Source organism: Botryllus schlosseri, chromosome 7 (assembly GCF_051294905.1).
Source record: "Botryllus schlosseri isolate E-star chromosome 7, Bs_hap1, whole genome shotgun sequence".
Taxonomy (NCBI): domain Eukaryota; kingdom Metazoa; phylum Chordata; class Ascidiacea; order Stolidobranchia; family Styelidae; genus Botryllus; species Botryllus schlosseri.
Window position 1 is genome coordinate 23,719,734 of NC_137242.1, and position 16,536 is coordinate 23,736,269.

General features: G+C 41.9%; 2 protein-coding genes and 1 long non-coding RNA gene across 3 annotated transcripts in view; 2 read left to right on the top strand and 1 right to left on the bottom strand.

Moving 5' to 3' along the window:
- Positions 1-12,448, top strand: part of LOC145442821 (uncharacterized) — a 42,291-nt gene extending 29,843 nt beyond the window's left edge. Inside the window, exons 4-5 of the mRNA XM_080320836.1 lie at positions 1,961-2,833; positions 12,036-12,448. Of these exons, the coding sequence (XP_080176962.1) occupies positions 1,961-2,833; positions 12,036-12,349 (1,187 nt within the window). The 3' untranslated portion in view covers positions 12,350-12,448. The remainder of the gene's footprint in view (positions 1-1,960; positions 2,834-12,035) is intronic.
- LOC145442848 (bystin-like) overlaps positions 1-16,536 on the bottom strand; it is a 360,604-nt gene that overhangs the window by 317,175 nt on the left and 26,893 nt on the right. The gene's annotated exons all lie outside the window — the stretch shown is intronic.
- The window catches only part of LOC145443014 (uncharacterized), a 301,527-nt gene that overhangs the window by 93,233 nt on the left and 191,758 nt on the right, over positions 1-16,536 (top strand). The gene's annotated exons all lie outside the window — the stretch shown is intronic.

A 16,536-nucleotide genomic window follows, 5' to 3' on the forward strand; every position in this document is an offset into this window, starting at 1 on the left:
CAAGGCTCCCGGTAGTCAACGCGTACCACAACCAAATCCACACTTGTATATCCTTCAATATATTCGTTGACTAAAGCCAAGGCGCATGAATCTTCTCTTTGCAGTGGAAATACGGAAGTGATACGGTGAACTAAAAGTTACACAAAAACAGAATCAATACTAGCCTACTGCGTCCTATCTAACAATGCAAATCTTACCAATTTATTCCGGCAACAATCTTACACTAACATCATTGATCTTAATTACTAATTATGCCTGTAAAAAGGTAAACAATTACTAAATATGCCAATTAAATAAGAAACACGGCAGACCAAGAGCATGGCTTACATCAGGATCACACGCGTGGCTTGGTACTTCTAAACAACGATGGTATGCTATCGTTACAATTAATATCAGTTATTTTGTCTGGATAACATACATGTTGAAGTATAAAGCAAGTGTGGTAATGCCTTTAATTTCCGGAAATAAAGCTACACAGTATGACATTTTTACGATCCACTTTATTTTGTATTAATGTTTACTAATCGCGCAAAGTGTTTACACCGTATCCTATACAACAGTGCTCGGGAACCTTTTCTGTCCGAAGAGCCATATAGGCCATATTTTTTCCATCTCAACTCCCAAAGAGCCATACACGCCAATCAACTGTTCGTCACAATTGAAAATTTATGACGCCATGGTAGCACTAATTCGAACTCACTACATGGGATTCCTTGTGTGCACCATATTTTCTCTGTAAAAACTGGTATTTAGTGTTCGAAAATAAAACTCGCCTCGATGCCGGTTAGGCACATACGGGCCAAGCCTCCCTACTGATAACGCAATTCATCGTAAACAACTTATAATTTATCATAACTGACATTATTCGAATGTGACTGTCACAGTGTCACACTGATCCTGAAAACTAAATACTTATTGAGTTCTCAATTCTCAAAGTATTCGGCGGTAACATAACGTTGCGCTACACGCATACATATTATCGCCGGTACTACACAGAGCTATATATTTACCAATCGAAAACGTGGATAGCTGTGGCGTTGTTTGTAATTCGAGTTTGTAATTGTGAATGTAACATCCACAACATTTCATTCCGCGCTGTAGATCAGGAAGGCAATGTGTGTTTGAAAACAGACTTTTGAAATGGGAGTCGCCATGTCTGCTATGCTCTTTCATTAATCAACGTATCGCACAATTCAATATTTCGAGTCGGGTACATAGAATTCGTGACTGATATTGGCCGCCGGCGTGACAGTAACTTAAATTTGATGATTTTGAAAAGAGTGGGTCCGAGTCCTCTTTACCTCTCAAAGACATGTTTATAGTGCCACGAGAATAAGTATTTTGGCCGCAATGAATGAAAATTTACTGACAAGTCGCTGCAATGTTGATCAATGCAGTGCAAAAATAAATATTCGGCAGAGAGCCATATATTGTACCCAAAAGAGCCATATATGGCTCGCGAGCCATAGGTTCCCGATCACTGCTATACAACTTCTTCGTATTGGTCTTCGACTTAGCTACAGGCCTTATAATATGGGGAGGGCGCCATACCATGATATTTTCTAAAACGTGCTATTCGAGAAAACATTGGATTAGTATCGCATTCGCATTTCCATATCAATACTACCATTTACATCCCATGATGCGAACGAATGCCTATGCTGTCGAAAATTGGATACCTCCTGGTATGCATCAATAAGAATCAAGCTCTGCACCTTTGGCCTAGCTCAATTTGCACCTTTTGGCAATCCATGTCAACGAATTACGATCGTTTTCACAACTACTTACTTACTTGAGTAGATTTAAAGTTACTCAATTCTACTTCTACTTCAAGTAGTTTTAGGTTGCTCACGGAAGAAGTACTTCTACTTGTACTTGAGTAGATTTTTTCGTCGCTACTTCTACTTCTACTTGAGTAGCTTTCTTGACTACATTGACCACCTCTGGTTATTATTCTCAGAAAGAACCAGTCCAGCCAATAAACACATAGAGAGGATGACCATGTATTCGAAGCTCAAAGGAGAAAAAGGGGAGCCTGGTCCAAGTGGGCGTACTGCCGAGAAGGGTGAGTGTGGTGCACCGGGCTTAAAAGGAAATAAAGGCGAAGATGGAATGCCAGGACATCAGGGTCTACGGGGACGAACAGGACAGCCGGGCGAACGTGGTATGATTGGGAAGACTGGGTCGAAGGGGAACAAAGGCGGAAGAGGCGACATAGGACCTATGGGATTTAATGGAACCAACGGTGCGCCTGGTAGACCAGGAGACCAAGGTCGTCAGGGTGTTGAAGGCTCTTCTGGTATTCCTGGATCTAAAGGAAGCAAGGGAGACACTGGAGGAGTAGGAAAGCACGGTCGAGAGGGACTAGACGGAGCCAAGGGCGAAACTGGCACTCCTGGTTTAAAAGGAGAAATCGGATATCCAGGTGCGCCTGGTATAAACGGCACTAAAGGTCAAAAAGGCCAAATCGGAGCAACCGGTGATGTCGGCACAGACGGCGAACCCGGTATTCCTGGATTTAAGGGCGCATTGGGACCACAGGGAGCTAAAGGCAGCACAGGGGAAAAAGGTGTCGCCGGTCACAAGGGGTTGCGAGGAGATAAAGGGGATTCGGGCGCTAAAGGAGAAGGAGGGGCCAACGGGTCAAAGGGGATGAAAGGCTCGTTAGGGTCTAAAGGACAAAAGGGTGAGATGGGCGAGATTGGAGAGCCAGGAGCAATTGGTCGACCTGGAGCTCCCGGTAGTCCGGGTGTAAAAGGGGAGAATGGTCAAATCGGAGCTGCAGGATTGAACGGCACCAAAGGCCAAAAAGGCGAAATTGGCCCTGCTAGAGGTAGGAATAGTGTAAAATACCAAAATACCTGATTCAACGTCTTCCTGCGGGCACGGGTACTGTACACATAAAATTAAACCACCGTGGTTCGTAAGACGTTTTTTCCACGTGATATTGGTTGACAGCTATCAAACATGTTCAAATGTTTCCGAATTATAATCTTTTTCCGCCTACCGTGGGCTAGGTTAAGTAAATATGGAGTTGCTGTTCTATCAACATCCGTTTATTATATATCCAACCTACAATTGGATAGTGCATTCATATTGAAATGAACCCAAATATTTTCGGCGGACACTCGTCAGGGGTAATCATCAGCAACTATAGTAGAGAACTGGAAGGAACACTGTATAACAACAATCGTAATACTAAATATCACGTCCCATCATGAAATTTCGACAAAGAGAGCGTTTAATGTACCATTTTGTTGACACAGCCTTGGCTGTTGTATTTTGCTAAAAGCCAACTCCCAGGCACACAAATGAGAGTGTGAAAGCCCCCCCCCCAACCACACGGAATCTGTCGACAGTTGTCGATTGCTTGTTGATGGAACAATATTATTTCCATGTCTTTACTATAGTTGCTGACGATTACCGTTGACGAGTGTCAGCCGAAAATATTCCAGTTCATTTTAATATGAATATAGGCCTACTATTCAATTTTATATTGAAGTTTTGTAGCCTACCTCCAAGAAGCTCTTCAAATCCAACTTGGTAATAGGAACCGAACAGTTGACGAAATAAAGTAGCTCCTTCCACCCTGCAATCGCCCTGCATGGGCAGCATCGTCCACTTTGGAAACCACCTATCACTATTCGACCAACATACGCGGCTGCGCACACTCCTCAGTTGATTGAATTAAGCAAAGTATATTAATTCGTTTCAAGCCGCTTTTTATGTATATGGCCCCACCAGTTTATTTGTTGCTTTTGGCTCGTGCGAGTGTTATATGGTGTAACAGAATACACCAGATTCTACAGCACTGATAAATATTCGAACCATACTTTCGTGCAGGGGTCGCCAACTCAAAACGGGTCGCGGACCACTTTTCAAAATTAGTAGAGGCCGCGGGACGCATGACTTGAATATCGAGATAAAAATAGGCAACACAGTTTAGCAACCACGTTTTGATAACTCTACGTCATTACAACGCTGTGCTCTCTAACATGGGCGACGGGCAGAGTTACCAAAAAATAACTGATTGGTGGTACAGTACTCGAACACGGCTTTTAACAGTACATTCATATTTATTGACTCGAAGAACTTTTCGCGTGCCTCTTAGCAAGAGCAACCCGCGTGATAAAGGATACAGAACCACAAAAGACATATTATTTCATTGAAGAAATACAAATACTACAAAAAATATCATGATCATCACTTTCATTCTATTTTGAGCTATGAGCTGCGCACGAACTGACAATACTCTTCACCAACTAAAGCAGGGGTGCCCACCTTTTTGCTATTCATGGCCGCATTTTGATCACTTATGTAGCCTACGGCCGCATTCCAATGCATTGTCGTAAGTAACGAACTAACTGAATTCAAATACCCACATTAAACTGTCACTGTCCAATCGTCCATTGCCAGTGAACTCCGGAATAATCTATTCACTCATATCAGCTTATTATGCGCACGGAAATCTTGAGTAGTCAGGTTATGACTAGCCACAGGAATTTGTTTTGTAGTCGTTTTCATATTCATGAGTGAATTTCCTCATTAATATTAGTATAGGTTCACTTATTATATTGCTATTGTCAAACATTTATCCTTTCTCGGTGATTCGATTCACCGTTAGAGTTGATGCAGGAGATGTCTTCGAAAATTTAGGGTTCTCAATTCTGTGCTGCATCTTTGGGTGGACCAATTGTTATTAGTGCTTTTTGTGGCATCAGGAAAACACGATCACAAATTGGTATTTCTTTATGGGGTGCCTCATTTTCCTCTGATGTTTGCATCTCTACTGTGTGGCTCAGATTACAAAGGACACTACTAGGTATATTATTATCGAAAATCAACTCGCATCGGACTGCGCCCAGCGCGAAAAAAATTCAAGAATGATTCAAACCTCTCAATGTTTATACGGAGTCAATTCGTAAATTCAATTTGCATATCGACGGCCGCTAACACATTCAAATCAGATTAAGTGTCGACAGCCGCATCATTTTCCTTCTACTGCAGCAGATTGGCCATGCCTGGACTAAAGTATCGATATCGGGGTTAGGTAGACACGGATCTTGCTGGAAAACTATCTCCTCGTAAAGCTTGTTTTTTATGGAGCCCGAAGTCGTTTTCTAAGCGTCTCGGTCTTGGCAGGGATGGTCCATTGCACGTTAAGGCAATATGCCCTTTCACATCAGCAAATTCTTCTTCCGTGGAATGATATTACCATCGCCGAAGCCGTATCAGCGAAAATATAAATCTCATTCTGTTCGTGGCCCTGGAACTCGCCAAAATAACTCTCGGATGTTGCGTTGTAAGTGAGTTTGGTATTGTGATGCAACGATGCCGTCTGAGCAGCTCAGGAGCAAATGCGCACGAGAGTGAAAGTGTGAATGCTCAATCGCATGCACAACAATGGTCAATACGCTTGCAGCTTGCGGTGGTCCTCGCCTGATCCCAGACGTCATTGCTGCGACGCAATACCAAACTCACTTACAATGCAACATTCTATGCTTATTTTGGGGAGTTCCAGGACCACGAGCAGAATAAATATTTATTCTCGCAATCAGTACCGCGGTAGCTTCCGATTGATTCCCGTTTTATCAAATTTCATGCTAGGCAAGCTGTCACAAATTACCGTCAAATTACCTTTGAACAAATGGAAAGTGTGACGTAGACCAATTTCACTGAGCTGTGCTAGATTTGCTAGTGTCCACACAATATAGGACACCATGGTTGTACCAAGTCACGGCATTCCGAGTCACAAAAGTCCTTCTCTGATTGTAACGTTTGACGCGACGAGTACGAGTACAAGTACGAGTATTTCTACAGAAGGTTGCGCACAGGTCCAAATCAAAAATTTCTAGTCACCAATCATCAACAGGTCATGTTTTACCATCATAAACAAGTAATTTCACGTAATAGTTGATCTTCCACTGCGTGGTAACTTTTGAAAGTGATGTATTAGTGAAGTTTGATGAGTAGTTACAGGCTTCTGGAGTTGTTTTAGAGCGAATTCTAAGTTCTCAAATTTAACAAAATGGTAGTTGAATACTGTCGAATACTTCGAAATCTAAAATGCCGTCGCGTGATTGAGACCTCTGCACTGGAGCCTAGATCACTAGACTGTCCTCTATTGATATTTTGAAATATTCCAACATCTGCAGCTAGTCGTAGTATTCGGGATATTTGCTTTCATGTTCGGGTGCAGCAATCTCCATAGCCCTCTGCAGCAAACGACTTCATCTCCAAGAATGGCAAGTTCCATGGCCACAATTCCGCAATAAAGTATGTCGTTTTTCAATGTTCATAAACAACGGAAGCTGCATTTCAAAAGGGACAATCTAATTTGGCTATGTTCATCGCAGCTCGGTATTACTCACAATGCGAGTTACAACTGCTTTAAGCTTTATGTTGGTTCGATTACGATTCATATCGAGTATATGGGGAATCGATATTTTCGAGTAGGCCCTTCGACAATAATGAATCCTGCGAGAATTATTTCAACGACGAGAATTATCGTAGAAGCCTTAAATCCTCGAAGTGCACATAACTGGAGCACATAGCTGCACAGTAGGGCTCTTCAAAAATGACTTTTTTTCTCAAATCGTCATGGCTACTTGATAAAATTGTTAGGTTACCTAATTTAAGCCTACACACAAAATTTGGTTCAATTCCAGCCAGTAATCGCTTTGCTACAGGAGAAGAAAGTTTCTATTTATTATATAAAAATAAATAATAAAAAATTTGAAAATTTTCTGTTAACCCCATGAAAGTGTTAGGCTGTCTATAGAAACGATCCTCACCAAATTTGGTTAAATTCCAACCAGTGGAAGCGGAGTTATTGCCGCCGAAAAATTTGGATTTGAATAAAATAGTATTTACGGTGACCGATTCTTTGTTTATTTATTATAGTTGTGCTCACCGTAAATACTATTTTATTCAAATCCAAATTTTTCGACGGCAATAACTCCGCTTCCACTGGTTGGAATTGAACCAAATTTGGTGAGGATCGTTTCTATAGACAGCCTAACACTTTCATGGGGTTAACAGAATATTTTCAAATTTTTTATCATTTATTTTTATTTAATAAATAGAAACTTTCTTCTCCTGTAGCAAAGCGGTTACTGGCTGGAATTGAACCAAATTTTGTGTGTAGGCTTAAATTAGGTAACCTAACAATTTTATCAAGTAGCCAGTACGATTTGAGAAAAAAAGTCATTTTTGAAGAGCCCTACTGCACAGTGCACAGCGCACACGCCGCATCATAATATGAACAATTCATCCCATTTCAACTTTTGAAGTCTTCTCACTGTTATTGACTCCATGATGAGTGGCACTGCAGCGGCATTGGATTACTACAGTTGTAATCAAATCAGCCCTATAGCCGAGATATCCCTGCGCCGTATTCTCTGGTTTCCACTCACTCATGTCGACTCACTGTTGACAGCTATAGGCTATACTTCCATTCCAAGTGACTGTTATCTAAACCAGTGGTACTTAACATTTTTTCACCTCGGGAACCGGTAAAATTTCAAAAAATATCTGGCGGACAGGTGAACTTTCAAAATTGAAATGAAGCCCAAATGTAAACTATGCAACCGTTTTTTGGATACTTGGTGTTAGAGAGTGACATTTAGAGGGTTTTGATCGTAATTAATTATCTGCTTGTGAATTTATCGTAGCGAGTCTGCTGAGTCGAGGTAAAATTGCCTTGTCCAGATAAACGTGCTACCGCCGAGAGTCGTTTACAGTCTTTCGCGCCGTTGGCCGTGGGTTTAACCGACCACGCCAACTCGAATAATATTCTTCTCTTTGACAATATCGAGAAAAAAAGTATTTCTGATTCGAACCTTGTCGTGCTACCTTGCTCATTGCCCACTGCCACCAGACGCAGGGTCCTCTGGCAACTACCAACACAATTCGTGCCGCAAGAAAACACCTTACATAAGCTATATGGGCCATTCGCAAATCCAGGCCGAAAAAGCACTTCGTCAACCCACCCCATAAACATTGGTTTTGGGCCCCTACATGGCGGCGCCAAACTTTCGGGGGCGTCGCCCCCCCCCCCCCGACCCGACAGCTGGATGGTTGTTGTCACTTGTACTTGTGAGTAGGGATGGTGTGAACCTCTGAAAGGTTCAGGTTCGTGTGAACGTGAACCTTTTTGAAAGGTTCTGTGTGAACACGAACGTGAACCTCATGACGTCACGTGACGTCATATTGCTAATTTCAACCCCATATTTCAATTAGGTGATTGCCTATATTAATCTACTGTACACGATACCGAGCGACGACTCGGGGCCTCATAATAGCTCAGTACTTAAGTATACATATTGACGTTTTAAACGTCGCCAAATGTATCAACTGAGGCAATCAAATGATATAATAATCCCCAGTGGCGGCTCGTCCTATAGGGCAACTGGGGCATTGCCCCACCTAAAATTCTGTTCAATAACAATTCTTTACCATTTATAGACGCACAACAATCTATATATACCGAAATCACAGCGAAAATCGTATTCTTCTTGTCCTTTCGCTTGTAAATGCCCATATATAGCGAAGTCTCTGCGAAAATCGAATCCTCTTCTGTGTTTTCGCTTTGCGAATGCCTAGCCGGGGCTTGCCCCGGTTGCGCTCATAACAAGCTTTGACTGTCTATTCTCTCAAAGCCGCGCACAATAAAGAAACGGTGATTTACTCTCTCCTATTCATAAAATTACCGAGCAACCGGGGCTCAATAGGTCTGTGCCCCTAAGGTGTGATGTAACAATCGTATCTATATCTGAACTCGGTTACCGTCATATGCGTTTAGTCGACCTTTGCTGGTATAGGTCGATTTTGATGGTGTTTCACACCATGAAAACTCTTGAAACTTGGTATGTCATGTCGTGATGGTGGTATTTAACATTGCCCCAAGTTTCAGGGTTTCTACTTAAAGTTTAGGGTAGTAAATCCGTTTCCGAAGTTGAGTGTGTGCTGATCCGTCATGTATCGCAAACAGATTTTACTCGAAAGCCGGTATTGGTATCCATTGATTTTGACGATGTTCAATACTGAGATCGGTTATGACATTTGGCACGGTAAGTCTTAATGTTAGTATCGAACGCTGTACCAAGTTTTAAGTTTGTCACTGAACTATGTTAGTGGTAATTTCGTTTCCTAAGTCGAGTGAGAGCTGACTCGTCATTTATCGCCAACAGATTTTACGCAAAGCCGGTATTGGTCTCTATTGATTTTAACGATGCTCCTTACCTAGATCTGTCATGAGATTTTGCATGGTGTGTTTTGATTTTAGTATCGAACGCTGTGCCAAGTCTCAAGGTTGACACTCAATGATTAGGGCAGTAATTTCGTTATCAAGGTCGAATATGGTAGAGATGTGCTCAGATCTGACACTTTAGCCTACAACGCATTGCGGATTTCACGCAAAAGCCGGTGTATCTGTGGTAACGTTAACTGTGTTCCATACTGAGATAGGTGACGAGATGATGATATCATTCTCATTTGCATTCAAATATTTACTTTGATATTATATTCTCCAATGTCAATTTCACCGTGAAATTGTTGCCTTCAAGCCATTTGCTTACAACCCCCTGTCAAGCGCGATAGCTATTTCGTTTTCGATGTCGGCTAACAGCTGATCACTTGATCAGCCTATTCCTCAGTAAATTTTACGCAAAATTCGGTCTGTTTGCATTATTTTGACAGTGTACCATACCGAAAAGGGCCATGAGGCTACTTCTCGATGATGTCATGTAACAGTGTACGGCTTTCACCCACGTATATATTCGGTAATATATTTTCCAAAGGCGATTTCGCAGCAGACCTATAGACAGTAATAAAACCATATGTGTCGTGTTACAGTCTCCAGTTTCAAGGCCAAAATCTCCTATGCTGTACCGAGACCGAGTTTCCGAGACTGCTATTCTTGGTTCTTCAGAATGATGTTTTGGATTCAATATGACAGGCCCAATGTATGAGATAACAATTGGGTATGTGTCCGAACTCGTTGACCTTTCCAATTAGGCTTAAGCAATCTCTCGAGTTATAGTCATTTCCATTTCTGCAGATAATTAGTCAGGTCTAGTGCGAACATGAACCGCGTTGAATCTTTGTTCCGTACGCCGTTTACGCAGTTACCACACTTCAAGTCACAGCTCACCGGCAGACCTCTCGTGGCACATACGTTAAAATCACTGTTGTCGGGAAATTCATGTTACCGTAACATCATTAAGTTACTTGTTTACGTTGGAAAACGTCATTGTGACGTCATCTTGATAAAAAGTCGCTTGCAGCCCTTGCCCCACCACCCGATATTGTCACGAGCCGCCACTGATAATCCCATAAAATCAGTATCTTGCGTCGCTTTGCCATAAATTTCGACCTGATCGGACAATGTATTCGGCGTCTGAGTATTGCCACACTGATATTGAGCAGAGTGTAAAATGGGTTTCTATACTTGCTACCGATATTACTCCATTAACAAGTTATACAGCAGTATAGCCAACACCCCAGTCGCACGGATCTGGTTTTTATGATACAGTATACATATCTAGTCAAGATTGACCCCGTACGCCTGCTATATTTTTACATCAGAAGACGATATCAATCTCATTGATTGGTTGAATTAGGATCATTCGCTGACAAAATACAGTGTATTTCGCTCTTGATGTCATGTGATTGCGAGTCAAGCTCACAGCACAGAGACATTAAATATGCACAAACGGAAAGCTGGATATTTCGAGTAAACTTTTGTTACAAAGCAAGTAAAACTTTTGAGATTGTCAAGGTGCATGCTCGTTTAGTGTTGATTTTTAATGCTGCCAGCGCCATGCATAGAGTGGCCCGCAGTTGAAATGCAATAAATATGAAACAAAGATGTTATAATGAAGTGAAAATTGTAATATATAAAAAAGGTTCACAGTGCAGAACCTACCAAGGTTCTGTTGTGAACGCGAACCTCTAAATTTCCGAGGTTCACACGCAGAACACGAACGTGAACCTCACGTTCACACCATCCCTACTTGTGAGCACATCCATTCTACTCAGTGTAAGCAGAGAGTTTATGTAGCTTAATCGCGCCAATAGTGAAAATTTTCGATCATTCTTAACTGAATCGGTTTTCTCGATGCCGAATTTTTGGCACACCTTTCGGAATCCCATGTTAGCGTCAAATTTATTAGGTTTTATTACGTTGTGGCGTGGCAATGGCTGACGCCGAAATCCCTATTTCTATAAATCATGCGTATTTCTCGGAGAATGGAATCTAATAAGCAAGACATTTAGTGACACTAAATCGTGCAAAGCGCTAGAAGAAAATCGAAAAATGTTGGGAAAAGTTTCAAAAAAATAAGCCATGATTTATGTTAATTTGAGAAATATTTTGGCCCTTTTCAAGCTCGGCCCTCTCCAATTTGGCGGATTAGGGTGTCCCAGTTACGGTCCTGCACAAAATGAATGAATAGAAACGAATGATCGCACGAACTGTGCTGTTTAGCGATGAGTCAGCTCGTATCTGTTCTGTACTTGTCGCTCGCATGTCGTCAAATGATACGTCCTGAACTTTAAGACAAATCGAACATGTTTCCAGCCCTAATGTTACCTCGCGAAGTTCTGAATCAGTTTAAAATTTGATGCTGTATTTATTTTATCAATAGAAAAAGCCTTCAACATCTCATCTTGAAATTAGGATATAGAATTGTAATATACCTGACGGACCGGCAGTAATGTCGTCACGGACCGGTACTCTATAACCAACACCACGTGATTAGTAGCGGAAGTAAACCAGTACAGCGTAGTAACTGATAATATTTAATTCCACTTGAATATACCAAATGCGGAAGCACTTCTTTACTACGCAGTAACTACACCACACATAGAGGTCTTAAATGAACTGACACAAGGATAATTACTGTTTAGTACCTATATTTGTACCAGTTCATAAAAGATCCATGGACGTTGTCTTACGGCCCACGTCACCTAGTAATTGCCCGATTCAGATACCTGGATGACAAGCGTCATGTCTTTCATTGATTATATTCCAGTATACCAACACATTCGTCTCGTCGGTGGTGGCAGCAGAAGTGGCCGTGTGGAAATAAGACACAATGGCATGTGGGGTACAATATGCGACGACAGTTGGGATGTGAACGACGGGGAAGTGGTTTGCAGAATGCTTGGATATGGCGGAGTAACCGGCGCACCACATCAAGCCAAATATGGCGTTGGCAGCGGGGAGATTTGGCTTGATCAGGTTGAATGCAGTGGTAGCGAAAGTGATCTTTCCGCGTGCTCGAAATCATCGTGGGGTGTACATGATTGCTCTCACAGCGAAGATGCATCGGTGGAATGCTCTTAGCTCGATTTTAGCCGACGTGCTTCATGGCAGTTACAATGTGTTTATATTATTGTATGTGACCGTGAAGCAAGGACAAATATATGTTAAATATGTACGTAAGGACATGGACTAACTCTGGTCTTTCGTCTGCGAAGTGTCAGTTTAGCGGTCGAATAGTTCGAAAGGGGGTCGCGTGAGAGCCTGTCAGAACGAATCTCTGCAGGAGGTAGCCATGTCAATGGAGATCGTGAGATAAAGCTTCTCTCGCTTGCCAAGAATCGCTTTGCCATATCTGCTCGGACGCACGTCGCACATCGTTATCGGTAGGTGGTTGTTTAAAACACTCTGTTTGGGCCTTTTAAATTATTTTAAAGTTGTATAATTGTGCCATAATTGTGTAAATACTTTCCAAAAAAACATGCAATATGAGCTTACGGGCGATTCACACCCGATATAACCGACGCATACGATATGGAATGGTTGGAACCCTCGAAACAGTCGTCTCATCAGTTATAGTAGGTAGATCATTGGTAGGGAATGAGTGTTCTGATGATGATAAGCGCCTACCGTAAAAATGCTGCATGACTCAGTCCTGGTTCAGCATATTTTTGGTCCGTATATGACAGTATGACTAGGGTTGGAAGCCTATTTCGTCAAAGGAGCTATATTTACCCTACATTTTCAATGGCCAGTATCAATCGACTATGACGTCACAATTTTTTTTACATTTTTGTTTTAATACAGTGCTCCTCCGCCTTTTTCGTCGTGTTACAATCTTTTAACGTTTACTTGAAACTCGTGCACCCCCGGTAACATAGTAGCAACACGGATTCCGTGCAGTAGGCGTAATCCGAGGCGTTCACTGTTCAACCTTTTTGCTATTCACGGCCGTATTTCAATTACATAGATAGCGTAGGGCAGGGGTGGGCAAACTTTTGAGCTCGCGGGCCGCATTCAACATCTGAATTCATTCGCGGGCCGCACTATATAAAATTGGGATTATAAGCCAAAACGCAATATTGATATTTGATTATATAGTGAGGACATGGAGATAATATATGTGCTTATTTAAAACAAGCCAAACATTGCTTTGACACACACGCGTCAGAAACATATAGTGGCGAGATTTCATAGGCTGGCGGACCTCAATAACCAATTTGTTAAAACTATAGAGATGAAACTCGGTCGGCCCGATTCTTAGAACAGGATTGAAATTTAAATCTGTGAGCAGCGATCTGTTCATAGATTTACTAATTCCACTTTTGGTTCCGTTCCAGGACACACAATGCTGACAGCATCATAACCATGTTAGCTTCAAACACGCTTCTACTATATGTGTAGAACGTAGATAAAATATAAATACCCCCATTTTACCTAAGAGACGCCCGAATAATTTTTTATAAGCACATCACTGAAGTAATTAAAAATGGAGTGGCTAATCTGAAATCGCACTGGTGATACAAAGTATGTCAATCTCGTTGCAGCTATCCCGCTGTGATATTAAGTATTTTACCTTAGATCAGTGGATCTCAAACTTTTTAAGACACGCCCCCTCCTTATGATGGTGAATGATTTCGCGCCCCCTTATCGTCATATCACAAAACGCAACCAGGATGCTAGCAAACCTAACGGGTAGTTTGATGGCATGGAGGGTTACGACTGTGGATGAGAGATTTTAAAATATGCAATTCATACTAAATATAGAGCAATAGCTATGAATTGGAGGTAAATCGCGCAAAGCGCGAAAACTTTTTTGAGTTGAGCTCAGCTTCGCGCCCCCATCCAGATGCTTTCACGTCCCCACGGGGGTCGTGCCCACCAGTTTGAGAACTCTGTCTTAGAATTATCATGGTGAAATATACTGAGAAGTTTAATCAAGTCCCTGCATTAATTCGATTTTTTGTACGCATTTTATCAATATTTTTAAAAAGTTTCTTTAGACTCTCGCGGGCCGCACAGAACGGTGTTGCGGGCCGCATGCGGCCCGCGGGCCGTAGTTTGCCCACCCCTGGCGTAGGCCACATTCCAGCGGAGACTCGTCATGTCCCATCTGGACGTCATATGCTCCTATCAAATTGGTTATACTGGGAACTTCACACAGCGGAGAGCCCTTGTGGTGTTTCGTACCATCACTGATTTTTGTAGATAAACTTACATAATTTCTAATTGTAGACGCAGAACACAACCCATATGGCATAGAGTTACTATACAATATACATGCACCCAAATCGCGAGAATATATGCTATAGGAAAATTGATCTGGATTCCTTTTCTAGACGCGCAGTGCAGGAAAAATATTCCACCTGGAAAATTAATTTCGTCGACAATATTGGTTGTTTCATATATTGCGGTCGAATATTCATCCATTCTCAGCCCACGTGATCAGATTAGCCAGTAGAGCTGATAGAATAGGCGCATTTTCAAATCCTGGGCACAAAATTAATGATTATGCATCTTCTGGTTTTTATGAATCACTTTCTTGCATGTTCTTATTTTTTTGGTCCGCCATCAGGATCGTATGCAATGCATAGACGAAATATATATTGGAATTGCCCAAACATCCCACATAAACCTATACATTCGTGGGACGCGCACGATTCGTACTTGGTATTCCTTTATTTTAGGGGGTGCATCAGTTTGCTCTGCGGTTAGCATTTGTATGGTGGGGTTCAGGTTAAAATATTATAATAAAAACAAAATATCCAAGTAACCCTGAATCGCGCCAAGCGTAGTTAAAAGTTTAGGTAAAATCTCACAAACATTTGGGAACCAATTCGTTAGTTCAAATTGCATATTGACGGGCGCCAACACACTATAAATTAATTATGTGTAGACTGTACAGCAGTGGCGGCTCGTGACAATATCGGGTGGTGGGGCAAGGGCTGCGAGCGACTTTTATCAACATGACGTCACAATGGCGTTTTCCAACGTAAAAAAGTAACTATATGATGGTCACATGAATTTCCCCACAACAGTGATTTTAACGTAGGTGCCGCGAGAGGTTTGCCGGTGAGCCGTGACTTGAAGTGAGGTAACAAATGTTTTATTTATTTATTTTTAATCAAAGGATTATTTTACAAAATGTACGTGAACTAAGAATCGTCCCTATGCCACGAATCAAGTATCAGGTCATCCTTAGTAGCATGCGTTATGATTTCATGGTAGAGTTAGAGATTACGCAAATCGATAGACCCTAATTTTTCTACGCCCGTCCGAAAGTGTTTCGTACACGATCCTGGTGTGTTACGACCACTGAGCTGGTGGTTACGACCAGAGATGGGCGGATTCCAAAATTTCGGGATCCGAATCTATCCGGATCCGGCTGGCAATTGGAAATTCAGAGTCCAAAGAAATCCGGCTGGTGAATGTCCAGTTCGGAATCCGAAAAAATCCTGCCAGAACAATGCTAATTAATCATATCACAGCAAAAAAATCCGGCTAAAATCCGACCGTCACCCCAAATTCAAAATCTGGATCCAGTCCGGCCAGGTAAAAAAACATTGAAATCCTGCTCCGGCTCCTGAACCGGACTGTGGCCATCTCTGGTTACGACCAGGTGATAATAGGCAACCAAAGCGGAGGCACCCGGCGTACGATTGGATCAATAGACTGGACAACTTCTAGACCTCTCATTTTCGCTCTAAAGGCAACTGCGTAAACTACGTACGGAGCAAAGATTCAATACGATTCATGTTCGCAACTTGACTTGACCTGACTAATTCCAATGACTAGAACTCGAGAGATTGCGTAAGCCTAACTGGAAAGGTCAACGAGTTCGGACACATACGCAATTGTTATCTCATAGATTGGGCCTGTCATATTGAATCCAGAACATCAATTTGAATGGTTTTTGAAGAACTAAGGACAGCAGCCTCGGAACTTCGGTCTCGGAACAACATGGGAAATTGTGGCCTTGAAACTGGAGACTGTGACACAACACATACTGCTTACTGTCTATAAGTCTGCTGCGAAATCGCCGTTGGAAAATATATTAATCAATAAATACATGAATAAAAGCCGTAAACTTAGTATACTGTTACAAGAAATCATCGAGAAGTAGCATACGCAATCTCATAACCCATTCCGGTATGGTACACTGTCAAAATCAATACAAACAGACGAACACCGAACTTTGAGTAAAATAGATCGAGGAATAGGCTGATCGAATGATCAGCTGTTAGCCGACATCGAAAATGAAATAGCTATCG